Here is a 14,140-nt window from a genome sequence, read left to right as displayed (position 1 = left end):
CTCTCCTTGTTCTGTATGTTGGATAGCTTCATAATTATGTGTCTTGGAGTTGGTCTATTACGGTTTTGTATGTTTGGGGTCCTGTAGGCTTCCAGGATTTGGCAATCCATTCCATCTTTCATATCTGGGAAGTTTTCTAAGATTATTTCATTCAATAGATTTTTCATGCCTTTGGTTTGAACCTCTACACCTTCTTCTATCCCAGTGACTCTCTCTTTTTTTTTTTTTTTTTTTTGAGGAAATCACTTATAGCATGTTTATTTCATAAATTGATATAAGATTCAATGAAAGACTTCAGCATTATTAATGCACATTTTATCAAAATTCCATTAAGTCACAATGTGAGATACAGTATTAAAATCTTATATAGCTAAGGGTTTTTAACAATGAATTATAGGCACCCCAAGCAAGTATGTAGTTCCAATTATTCATTTACTTAACTTCATTCATTCATAATATCATAGTTGATAAATACAACACATCAGAGTGTCTGTTTTTGAAAAAAATTGTTTGGTGAATTACTAACAATGCAGCATGCAATTTTTATTTATTATTGGTTCATCATACCCATATCTTACCCACATAGTAAGATTGTTATAATATTCCATAAGTTGTAGCTAAAAACATGAAATACCACATACCATATTGTACAGATTATATGAATGCTCTTATTATTTCTTCATCCTTTTCACAAATATTTATCAAGCATTTACTATATGCTAATGAGAATAAAGTTCATCCTAATTATTTCAGATATTTGAAAAAAAAAATGCAAGACCTCATTTGAAAAGGGCAATATAGATTTCAGAAGTGACTACTGTTTCTCTAATGAATAATGTGTTTAGAAATCTGCTAAGGTCTTGGGATATGCAAATATATTTGGGGTGCATCAGAGAGTGCATATGAAAAAAAAAAAACATACTATTTATCATGTTATATAAATGAAGTGAAATATCATACCAAAAGGTTAAAAAAAATTAACTTTTGGGAAAAAAAGCAAAAGTGTGCACTAGTATTTGAAATAAGGTAATAATAATTTTTACTATAATTAGTTGTTTCTGGGTATCATTTCACTCTTTAATTATCTATGCATTTTGTTAAGTACCCCTATAGGTGTTATTGGAAAATATTGGCATTCAGTGAATAATGCCACCAATTTTCTGTTCTGCAATATTAAAGAACTATTTCAGATTTATTGCAATGAATAGTTTTGCTTAAAGGTAACAGTAGTTTTTCAATGTAGAAATTACTAAGATAAATTTGGGTGTTCTCAAAGTCTATAACAACCATATTTGATGAACTTTGTGTCATAGTGTATAAGAAAAGTTGCTTCCCTGCCGCAAACCAGACATCATTGAAATAACCTTGTGTAGTATCAGCATATACAAGTTTAGATGAGGACTTTTGCATCTTTTCTCCTTTTACTTCCCACCTACAACATGGCTTATTTTTTATAAGCAAATTTCTATACTTGTTCAACCTCTCACACATCTCAGAATTCACTAGGAGGGATCCATGACAATCTAGAAATAAACATATGTGAGATAGTGTATAGATTAATATATGAAAATGTTCAAGAAAATATTGATCTGGTCAAGGGATGGTGCAGCAACTATATAGAAAGCTAAAAATTGAAATTGAAAGAAAGATAATACTCCCAAGAATTACTAAGAATAATGTAGTCTTTGGAAGCAGATATTTTAATAGGAAGCTCTTGAGACTGATGTCCACTGCATCTTTCTTATGAATATTTGCTCTGGTTTTGAGGGCCACCCCGTTTTAGCCAGTCCACATTTGGCTTGATATAGCATATTCAGAAAGCTCACCATTTTCTTTATATACCTAGGCATGGTTTACTATACATCCATTGAGTTTTTGCACAGGCTTTCCCTTTCTTTTAATATACCTAGCCCATTAGTCTTGTCACATTCAAATTTATTCATTCTTCAAGAAGTAGTTTAATTGAATTCCCTATTGTCTTTAAAATAAAATCTCCACCTAAAATAATTTCTATATTCTAAAGCATTTTATTGTAGTATCTAGAATCTTTATAAATACTAAGAAATGACATTCTATGTCTCATTTTTACCATTTTCTTTCTCATATTACTTTCATTATTAATTGAGTATGTCCCTCAAATGCTCATGTGTTAGGAACTTAGTTTCCAAAGGGAGAGAGTTGGAAAATAGTAGAATGTGTAAGAATTGAGATCTAGTAGATTCTGTTTAGATCATTGGGGGAGATGCCCTTGGAAAGAGTTAATGAAATTTTCATGGGATACAAGATAGTTCCTATTAAAGCAGATTGTTACAAAAAGAGCAAGTCTTCTTACTGAATTTCTCTGACTTTCTGTCTCCTTATGTTCTCTCTACCTCTCAAATGAGCCCTCACCATAATGCCATCTCATGTGTAATGCAGGTGAAGGGGCTGCCACAAGAGCTGAGAAGATTCTGGTACAATGCACTTAAATCTTCAGAAGTATGTACTCAAAAAAAATATTTATTTATTTATTTATTTATTTGTTGAGTTGGACAGAATACCTTTATTTTATTTATTTATTTTTATGTGGTGCTGAGGATTGAACTCAGATCCTTGCATGTGCTAGGTGAGCACTCTACCACTGAGCCAAAACCCCAGCCCCTCAGAAAATATTTTCATGCATTTATATCTCTTTTTATACATTGGCCTGGTTCTGGTATTTTTCTATAGCATTATAAAACAGACTAAAACCAAAAAAAAAAGACTTTGAGTCTAAGGCCTCTTACTATGAGAGTGAGTAGAACATCTAAGAATATATTTTAAAAGCCCTGGTATAGTTTAGATGGTAATGGCTTAGCATTTATTATTCTTATTTTTTTTTTTTATATTTCAAAGGTGATATCTTGTATTTCTTATATTCCTCATGGTGCTTAGGTTAATATATTGCTATTAATTTGGGACTCAACAATGTGGAATTGATTCTGTTTTACTAAACAAAAGCAAGAGTGGCTCCTTAAAATATAGCAAAGACTCTATGAAAAAATTTTGATTTTTAATGGGAAGAATTGCTATTGATCATAGAGAGAATTTGAATACATGGCTCCATCTTGATGATACCCATTAATCAGAAACGGTCAGAACTGACAAGATCAAAATAATTAGAATACCATGAATAAAGAGGCAGATTGAAAAAATAGGTTTGTCTAGCACCATTTTGAGTCTTCTATTAGAGTACAAATTATAGTATTTTTTTACCAGTGAAAGGACTCAAACTCATGTAGCTGCATTTTAAGCCTCATGTATTCACCCAAGTCATATAGGTAAAAAAAATGCACTATAAATTGGGCAGGATGGTTCATGCTTGTAATCCAAGAAAATTGGGAAACTGAGTAGTTTCAGAAGTTTAAGTTCAGCCTCAGCAACTTAGTGTGGTTTCAAGAAACTTAGCAAGACAGTCTCAAAATTTAAAAAAGTGGGGAGAGGGCTTAGGAATGTGGCTCAGTGTTTAAAAATCCCTAAATATAAACTGAAATACAGTTTAAATAAACTGAAATACAGTTTAAAATGTTACAATTTATTGTTAAACATCAAAAAATAGATTTCATATAATTCTTTTCTCCAGTATTCAAAAATGAAAATAGAATCCTCCAAAAATCAGTAGTGTTTAAGAAACATGTGGTTAAGAAATGTTTTTTTTTTTTTTTCCCATTTGTATTCTCTCTAACCAGTATGTATCCACAGGTGCTGAGTATTGGTGAATAAATTTTGGAGGCATTGTCACATTGTCAATTTTCACATTTCAAAACTTTGTCTCTTCTATGGTTATTGTGGTGAGGATTAAATGTTGACTCTTTCTTAGAGGAATGGTACGATGGTCTCAGTTGTAAAGCTTCTCTCCAGTGTGTTTTATCTGATGTCTAATAATATATGATATATAATTTAAAATGTCTCTACATTCTCTACATTTATGTCTTCTTTCCAGAATAAATAGCTTAGTGATGAAAAAGAATTGATTTCTTATTAAAAGCTTTGCTACATTGTTTTCATTTGCAGGGGTTCTTTTCTGTATAAATTCTGTTGTTAATGAGGTTTAGTTTTTCTTTAAAAGTATTATCACTTTATTTACATTTCACATTCACCAGGGTGTCTTCTGCTGTGGTGAATAAAGTTTTATTTTTTATTAAAAGTTTTGCCACTTATTCACATTTTTAGGGCTATTCTCCAGTGTGAATTCTGTTGTGGCAAATAAGGGTTGATATTTGAGTAAAATCTTTGTTACATACTTTGCATTTGTTAGGCTTCACTCCAGTGTGAGTTCAGTTGTGGCAAATAAGGTGTGATTTCTGACTGTAAGCTTTTCCACATTCATTACATTTGTAGGGCTTCTCTCCAGTGTGAGTTCTGCTGTGCCTAAAAAGTTCTGGTTTTTGACTAAAAGCTTTGCCACATTCTTTACATTTGTAGGGCTTCTCTCCAGTGTGAGTTCTCCTGTGGGCAATAAGGTGTGATTTTTGACTGAAAGCTTTGCCACATTCTTTACATTTGTAGGGCTTTTCTCCAGTGTGAATTCTCCTGTGACAAGTAAGGCCTACTTTTTGACTGAAAACTTTTCCACACTCTTTACATTTGTAGGGCTTCTCTCTAATGTGGGTTCTTCTGTGGTAAATAAGACCTAATTTTTTACTAAAAGCTTTGCCACATTGTTTATATTTGTAGGGGTTCTCTCCAGTATAAATTCTCTGATTGTGAACAAGGTCTGAATTTTTATATGATTTCTGGTGTTCACTCTCACTTGTAGTTTTCCATATTTTCTCTTGTTGTAAACAGTCAAGATTACAACTTCTATATTTTCCACTTATCACATTGTGAAATATATGTTTTATGCCCTTTTCTGTTGAATATTCTTGAGTATCTTGAGGAGTCATGGCAAGGAAGGCAAAGTTTCTATAGTTCTCTAACATTACATCTTTATATAAGTTTTTCTGAGCAGGCTGAAGGCATTCCCACTCCTCTTCAGTAAAATCAGTGGCTATATCCCTGAATGTTAACAGTACCATTTCCTGGCTTTCAGGGTTCTCAGATTTCTCCCTGTGGTTTGTTTTCAGCTTCTGCATAGCACAGACACCTGGGCTCTGGATCCAGGACAGAAGCCTACAAAAAGATTGAAAAAATGGTCTCCCAGTGACTCTCAAGATTGGTTTTTTTATGACATCCCGTATCTCTTGGATGGATTGCTTGTGATTTCTTAGGATCCTTTCTGTGTTGACTATATTCTTTTCAAGTTGATGAACTTTGTCTTCATTATCTGATGTTCTGACTTCTATTTGATCTAGTCTATTTGTGATATTCTCGTTTGAGTTTTCAATTTGGTTTATGGTTTCCTGCATTTCTAGGATTACTGTTTGATTTTTTTTTTTAAATCTCTATCTCCTGGTAGAGCTCATTCTTTACCATTTGAATTTGATTATGTAATTCGTTTTCAAAGTATACTTTCATTTTTTGGACTTGCTCTCTAATGACTTCTCTAAAATTCCGTTCCATCTGAGTTAGGTATGCTTTCTCTGTCCATTTTTCTGATGCCTCTAGGTTCTCCTGTGAATTTAAGTTGTCCTGCATTGTTTGTAATCCTTTTTTCCCTTTTTTTTTTTCATGGTGCTCACGTTACTTTCCAACTCTGTTTAAACAGAGTGCTGTGTTCTCCTTTAAATTTTTTTGGTTTTTATAGTTCCAATATCTCTCCTTTGTGTTGGGAGACAATGTTTAGAGATGTTGGATTTAATTGTGATTTAAGGGAAATTCATTAGTTTCATTAAAGGCCTACAGATTTTGATGGCATATAGAGAATTGAGGTTTGAACTTAGGATTTTATGTTGAGGTCGGGCGATTTGATGGTATGGAGGTTAGTATATGTTAGCTTCTTTGGGGGGTTGCTCAAATGCAGGCGGATATTAACAAGAGAATAGACAGGAGTACTTGGGGGTAGTTAAGGGCTTAGGCGGACTATAGACCGATTCGTAGTATTCATCTATTTGCATTTAGTAAATTGTACGTAATCTGGGTGGTCATGCTTAAGAGGAAAGATGGGGAAAAGGTAAGGAAGCAAACCAAGAAAAAGAGAGGGAGAGAAGAAAGAAAGAGAAAAGAATAGAAAAGAAAAAGAAATGATAAAAAAAATAATAAAATGCAGTAAAATAAAAATTACAATTTAAAAATTTAAACAATTAAAAAAAGAAAAAAAAAAGGCACTGTTAGGCTTCTATTTTCTTCGCTTCCAGTAGGTGGTGCTGTGCCTTCCGGGCCTCCCCCCCCCCGCCCCCGCCCCCGCCCCCGCCGTGTCTCTCAAAACCTGTTAGCTTAGGTTTATTCCTATCTCTAGTCACCTAGCTTCTCCTGCCAGCCAGGCCTTTCCCAGTGTGACACGTCTTGGCAGTTCAAGCTACACTCTGGGCCTGCAGTTTCCTGGATGTGGAGCGCGGCTATTCCGGAACTGGCCCCTATTGTTTTGATTCCCTCCGCTAGCCCCTCCTCCGAGAGCTGGCGAGACAGGTTTCGTTTTCGCTGCTGGTAGGAGGAGGGAGTTGGAGGTCAGGTGCCTTTACCTTTCCCCATGCCTCTATTCACGGTCACTCAGTTAATCACGCCCCGGAAAGCCGGAGAAAGATTTTATGCGATTTCCCCGCTGTATTGGAGATGTGCTAAATGCCACACACCTGTTCTATCGCTAAACGTGCTGCAATCTGTCAAAAACTGGCGATTGTGATGTCAGCTCTCCAAGATAGTGGCTGCTGGCTTCCTCGGTGGGCTGTCCGGTGTGGAGGACAGAACTGGACCATTTCCTTCCCCGTCTCAAACCCAGAACTCAGCCCGCAGCACAGTGAGGGCACAGCCAGCAGGACCCCACAGAATCTGCAGCACTGTTCCTCTGCGTTGCTGGCACGCCGTTTCCCGGCCCGCTGCAGTCTCTAGCAGCGGGGCGGACCGCCGATCAAACAGGCTGAATCTCCAGGTGCACGGTTCACTCGCGATTGAGACCCAGTAACCGATCCTCGGGCAGTGGAAATCCTTCCTCTAGGTTTTGGTGCACCCCAATTTTGGTGTAAATTCCTAACAAGATAGCTTTTGGCTGTTCTAACTCGTTATTCACCTGCGCAGTGACGCGGTACACGGGGGTGATGCACTCTATTCGCCGCCATCTTCCGTCTCCTTCTACTTTTATTTATATATTATGTTGGTTGAAACGTGTACCTCCAAAGATCAAAGGACTCTGTCAAAAAGCAAATGTTTATGGTGAGGTCTGTAGATAAAACTGCACTCATTTAAGACTAGTGTTTCTTATTTTTTCTTTTTTCTTATTTTTTTTTCCTGCCTTGCCGCAGTCTGGCTGGGCACAAAATCACGAGCCACTCAAGCAGGAACAAACTTTATTTCCAAAACTCCCGCAAATCAACAGTATTATTAGTAATAAGATTTAAATTTGACATCAGCTTTATCAGTATTTTTGTTGACTTTTTTATTTTATATTTTGAAAGTCTGCTATATCCTATAGTAGAGTAGGATATTCAACTTAAACTCTTAAGCTATATAGTTTTCATTTATATTTATTTGTATTATAGCTATGTAACAAATTATCCCAAACTTGGTGCCTGAAAACTACAAACATTATCTCAGTTTCTAAGGGTCACGAATCCAAGAGCAACTTAGCAAGATGGTACTGCCTCATGAAGTTAGGGTCTTTTAACTTAATATCAAAAATAACATACTGGGGCTGGGGTTGTGGCTCATCAGTAGAGCACTTGCCTAGGGCGTGTGGGGCTCTGGGTTCGATCCTCAGCACTATGTAATGATAAATAAATAAAATAAAGGTATTGTGTGCAACTACAACTAAAAAATAAATACTTTAAAAAAAAATAACACCCTGCCCCTTCTGCCACGTTCTCTAGAAGTAAGTTGATAAGTCCAGTCCACGCTGGGTAGAGTGGGTGAATTACACAAGGCAATGAATCCTAGGAGGCAGGAATCCTTGGGGCCATCTTAGAGGCTGCTTACTATAGGATTCTAATAGCCAAATAAAAAGAAGAAAATAAATAATTATAAAAGGAAATAAAAATTTTAAGAGATATCATTATTAACCAAATCTAGCGTTTGCTAATTTCTATTTACATAAAGTGGTTCATTTTATTATTACTAAAAATCATGTGTCTAAGTTATCAGTAGACATTCAGTAAATGTGATGTTTGCCAATTTTCCTTACCGTAATTACGGATATTTGCTAAATTTTATAATAAACTTTTTTTTTTTTTTTTTAGAGAATTTTTTTAATGTTTATTTTTTAGTTTTCGGCAGACACAACATCTTTGTTTGTATGTGGTGCTGAGGATCGAACCTGGGCCGCACGCATGCCAGTCGAGCGCGCTATCGCTTGAGCCACATCCCCAGCCCTATAATAAACTTTTTTAAAAATTTTTGTTTTAGTTGTTGATGGACCTTTATTTTGTTTATATGGTGATGAGAATTGAAGCCAATGCCTCACACATGTTAGGCAAGCTCTCTACCACTGAGCTGCAGCCCCAGCCCTATAATAATAAACTTTTAAATTTGTGTTTGTACATCTTGATAAAACATACTAATGTTTTCTTTCCATTAATTTGTATAATTAAAAATATAGATTTTAACATTGTCTTTACCTAATTATTTTTAATCTAGTGTATAGAGTAGACACTTGAATTAATATCAATAGTTGGATTTGGCCTACAGGGAGTAGAGCTGTGGTAATGGAGTGTCAGTACGGGCCAAGAAGGAAAGGTTTCCAGTTAAAAAAAATCAGTGAGCAGGAAAGCAGGTCATGTCAGCTCTACAAAGCTACTTGTCCAGCCAGGTAAGCTTAATTTTCTTTTATTTTTCATTAAGTCCTTATTTTTTAATTGAAAATATGGGGATATTTATTAAAATTAAACAAGGCCAAAAGGTATACAGTGAATCCGAAGTTCTCTCTCACTTCTGCTCTGTGTCCCTCTTTAAGGCCAGTTTGTAAAGTCATCTTACAAAGGTATTCTGTGTGTATCTCACCTTTTATCCCCATAAATATTTTCTTCCCTTAAAGTTGGGTGATAGTATATCTTCTTTACTACTATGAATTCACATTAATTTATTTACAATCTGAAAGCCTATAGTTATATCTAGTGCACAGATATTGTGCTACATACCACTGTGAATGTAATGACATGTACAAAAAATATTCTTTCTTTTTAATGCTATGTAATATTTTCATTTGTGGGTGCATTATTTAATTAATTCTCTAATGATGGACATATGCTATGAAAGATATTCTTTATTGTTGCATACAAATCTGTAGTTAACAACATCATACATATTTTTGTACTTGTACATGCTTATCAGTAAGATAAATTCCTAGAAATGAAATTACTGGAACAAAGTTATATCATTTTAAAATGTTGACAAGTATTGCAAAATTGTTTTTTAAAGAGATTTTACTAATACATTCATACCAGTAATGTATGAAATTAACATTGTAAGTTTTAGATAGAACATGGATACAAGGTAGTCATTACTCTAGGTGAGAATGAAAAATATGAAGCAATGAAAGATTTTAACTAATATTTTTCTTTTAGATATTATAAGTATTTAAAATTACTAGCAAAGTAAAATTTAAATGATAATATGTATAGTGGCATATGCCTGTAGTCCCGACTACTTGGGAGATTGAAGTGGGAGGATTATTGGAGCCCAGGAGTTCTAGGTCAGCCTGGGCAACATAGCAAGACTCTGTGACTAAAACAGAATAAGACAAATGATAATATATAATGGTTGGCCTTAGTTGATCTTTGAAACATTATTAGCATAACATCTTATATTACAAACTTCAGCATTTTCAAGAAGTTTTAAAACACCATTTAGAGGCATTTCATATTTAATTTCATGTTAACTTTATGGAATAATCAAGCATGACTATAAGATAAAAAATGCATTTTAAATATAAGCAATTCAAAAACTTAAGGTTTAACTGGGAAGAAAACCTCTAGATGTAAATAACTAATTTTATTCTCCATCATTCTCTAAGTACTTTTAGGGTACTTCTGGGTACTGTGCCCAGAAACTATTTGGGGTGTCAGAAGAAGGAGGAAATTCAAGATGAATAGATTTTACTTAATCCCACACAACCGAAAGTATTATTGGGGTGGATCAGGAAACAAATTGTTAAGAAAACATGATAGGGGCTGGGATTATAGCTCAGTGGTAAAGTGCTCGCCTAGCATTTGAGAGACACTGAGTTCGACCCTCAGCATACATAAAAATAAAATAAAGGTATTGTGTCCACCTACAACATATAAAGATTAAGCAGCTTAAAAAAGAGAGAGAGAACAAGATAATATGAAATGTGTGGTTAGCTACCTGTTGTAGGTTCTCAGAAAAGCAATCTATTCATGCAAACTCATAGCAGGAAAGAAAGTGCATTCTAACCTGGATGCTGAAATTTAGATTGAATTTGGTTAGAAAGTTAGAGGGAAGATATTGCAGTCTATGAGAACCATATAAATAAAGATATGGGACAATTGCATATACCATATCAGAGGAGGACAGGACATGGAGAAGATGAACTTCACGGGACAAGAAATTTCATACTTGAAGTAATTGTAAGATTAGGTAAATAAAGTAGAATTATTCAGAATGCCTTCAGTGTTGCCAAGAAATTTATACTTGATTAAAAAACAGGCAGATTCTTCAATAGAGGAATACAAATGTGAAGAATTATTGAGGTACTGATGTATCAAGTGAATATAAATAATGAAAACTGGAGAAACAGCAGTCTACAAGAAGGCCATTAAAGCAGTCCAGGCATAAGGTAATTATGGCTTCCAGGAGAATGAGAAGAGGCAAATCAAAAAAAAAAAAAAAAACCTAAAAATACTTGGTTATTTTTATTCAAGTCTTAATTATTGTTAATTTACTAAGTATCATGCACTTAAAACATGGCCTATCTTTTATAAGCCTCTGGATACTTTCTAGATAAATTGAACTTTCTCTAAATTTAAATGTTTAAACATTGGTTGATAAGTTAGATTTTCTTGTGATTATAATATAATGAAACTGATTTTTCTTTATCTTAAATAAAGGATTTACATTAAAAAGGTACAGAAGTTTCCTGAATATAGAGTACCTACAGACCCCAAAATTGACAAGAAAATAATCAGAATGGAACAGGAGAAAGCTTTTAATATGCTAAAGAAGAACTTGGTAGATGCTGGTGGTGTTCTTAGGTATAACATTTATATAATTCTTTTATTTACTAATTAATTAGCTCCATTTCCAATAATTCTTTTGTAAGATACATTATATTGTTTTTCAATTATTTCACTGAGAAATGGTTTTAGGGCCAGGGGTATAGCTCAGTGGTAGTGCACTTACTTAGAATGCACAAGGCCTAAGGTGTGATCCATAACACTGCAAGAAAAAAGAAAAGAAAAAAAATAAATAAAAAGAAATTGTTTTATAAGGTAGACATCTCATTTTCCTTGCATAATTTGTAGAGTTTTGTAATATTATAGATAATTGTAGATAATTTGAACCAAAGAATTATACCATACACCCATATGTAACGCCCCTCATAAAAGTAACAAATACATATTTAGTAATATGTTTTATTATATATTTAGTATTTTGTTTCAGATACTTATTAAGAGTAGAATTTGTAACCAATGTAGCCACCCATCTTTGATTACTCTGGCAGCCAGAAATGAATTCTAAGCCCTAAATATAGAAATTCAATTTATCCTTCAGATTTTAATTAGGAAGAAATAATAGCTTTCTTGCTTACTTTCCTTTGTGTCAATGTAGGTAACACATTATGAGATCAAGTGTAGGGAAAATAGTTTTTGCGTGACCTTAGTTTTTCTTTTTTTCCTTCCTGCAATGCTAGAGATCAAACCCAATGCCTCATGCATGCTAGGCAGGTGCTCTATTGCTGAGCTACACTTCTAAACCCTTGTGTGATCTTTAATAAAAACTTTTAGGTGTATGGAAGTGAATTGAGTTAGTTAGATCCTTCAAGTTGGAGAACATTGTATGTAACTTAAAGTAGACTTCATTTTATTGAATATCAGAATATAAGAATTTTGTGCCAAAATATTTATTAAAACAGTATCCTACCAGATCAGTTTATTTCCTAGTAACTATTTTTATACTGATGTTCAGTAGACTTATATTCACCTTTTAGTTCATTTTCTTGCTCATGGAGCAGGAGGAGCTGGGAATGTTGTAGCCACAGTATATTAAGCTCCTGTGGGGAAAGATCTTCCCATACAGTTCAGTCTTGATAGACTCTGAATTAAAATCCACTCTGGTTGATTGATGGGTGGTAGGGAAATGACAGAAATGTAATATGGAACAAATGTTTGATAAATGGGAAAACACATAGTTTAAAGACTGATGACTTACAATGTTGTCTCTGTATTTGGGAGTAAAATTTGCTTAATATGAAATTTATAGGCTGGGGTTGTGGCTCAGTGGTAGAGTGCTTGCCTCGCATGTGTAAGGCACTGGGTTCGATTCTCAGTACCGCATATAAGTAAATGAATAAAATAAAGGTTCATCAACATCTAAAAAAAATTTTAAAATTTATAATATCCTTTTCGTGTATTTTTTAAATCCATGCATCATCCTGCCATAGTGAAAGTCTATAAAGATTTATAAAGATTTTTATTTAATTGGGTCTAAAGGTAATCTTATTAAGCAGAATTCATTTTAAATTATATTCAATATAAGACAAGCACAGTGACACATGCCTATAATTCCAGTGATTCAGGAGACTAAAGCAGGCGGATGGCAAGTTGAAGGCCAACCTCAGCAATTTCAAGGCCCTAAGCACTTTGTGAGACCGTTTAAAATCAAATCTTTTTTTAAAAGGGTTGGGGATATAACTCAGTGGTAAAGTGCCCGTGGGTTCAACCCCCAGTCTCCCCAAAATAACTTTATTCATTATGGCATAATCATATATAATTTTTCTTAAAAGAGTATTCCTTCTCTTGATGAGTTTTTGTTTTCTTCTTGGTGAATGTTTTAGCCAGCTTTTTTGCTTCTATGACTAAAGGACCCAACAATTTTAGGAGAGGAAAAGTTTATTTGAAGGCTCATGGTTTCAGAGGTCTTAGTCCATAGAAGGCCGGCTCCATTCTTTGGGGCTCACAATGAGGCTGAACATCATGGCAGGATAGTGTAGCAGAGGGAAACAGCTCACATCATGATCAGTAAGCACAGAGACTGACTCCACTCTCCAGACAAATTATATATTCCAAACATATGCCCCAGTTCCTACCTCCTCCAGCTACACCCTGCCACTTCAATTACCACACAGTTAATCCCTACCAGGAATTAATTCACTGATTAGGTTAAGATTATAACCCAATCATTTCTCATCCAAACCTTGCACTGTCTCACACATGAACTTTTGGGGGACACCATATCTAAACCATAATGATTAACCTAATTATGATTCCTGCATTTATCTAATAATATTAAATAATTTTAAAATTTAAATTTAATAATTTAAATACTTTCTTGTCAGGTGGTATGTACAGTTACCTACACAGCAAGCTCATCAGTATCACGAATTAGAGACTTCCTGCCTCCCTTTGTCACCTTCCCCTTTTCCTGTGTCTTCTCTTGAAGAAGAGGAAACTACAGTTAGAGATGAGAATTGTGCATTGCCATCACGTCTGCATCCTCAAGTAGCCCATAAAATTCAAGAATTAGTATCACAGGGAATAGAACAAGTATATGCAGTAAGGAAACAGCTAAGGTATAGTAGATGCAAATTGTTCTTTTGACATTTTTCATTTTTGCTTGTTGTTTTAAATAATATACTTCAGATTACAGATATTTTCAAGGATATCTGCTATTTGAGTAAATAAGTAATAGAGCTTATTAGCTTATTAAAATACTCTTAATTAGGAACTTATAATTTTCCATTGTTTTCAAGCCATAGTTAATATGGCTTATTATAATTCTTTATAACTTTTGAGATACTTCATATTGGACAGATTGGACTATTTTTAAATGATACATGAATTGAATTATATATTTAGAAAAAAAAACTTTTGTAGAACCAAAGATTTTAAATCCTAGGCCAGGATATTTATTTCAAACT

General features: G+C 34.1%; 1 protein-coding gene across 6 annotated transcripts in view; it reads left to right on the top strand.

The window, feature by feature from the left end:
• Carf (calcium responsive transcription factor) overlaps nucleotides 1-14,140 on the top strand; it is a 63,529-nt gene that overhangs the window by 36,834 nt on the left and 12,555 nt on the right. For 4 of the 6 annotated variants that reach the window (XM_071618889.1, XM_071618890.1, XM_071618888.1 and 1 more), the window contains 3 exons: nucleotides 8,734-8,854; nucleotides 11,112-11,255; nucleotides 13,559-13,792. In XM_071618889.1, coding sequence (XP_071474990.1) covers nucleotides 8,734-8,854; nucleotides 11,112-11,255; nucleotides 13,559-13,792 — 499 coding nt within the window. Of the gene's footprint in view, nucleotides 1-8,733; nucleotides 8,855-9,970; nucleotides 10,841-11,111; nucleotides 11,256-13,558; nucleotides 13,793-14,140 lie in introns of those variants that run through there. The other 2 variants (XM_071618893.1, XM_071618891.1) reach the window with 2 other exon arrangements.

This window comes from Marmota flaviventris, chromosome 11 (genome assembly GCF_047511675.1).
Source record: "Marmota flaviventris isolate mMarFla1 chromosome 11, mMarFla1.hap1, whole genome shotgun sequence".
NCBI lineage: Eukaryota > Metazoa > Chordata > Mammalia > Rodentia > Sciuridae > Marmota > Marmota flaviventris.
Note: the sequence above shows the minus strand (reverse complement) of the source record. Positions and strands in the feature narration are given on the sequence as shown.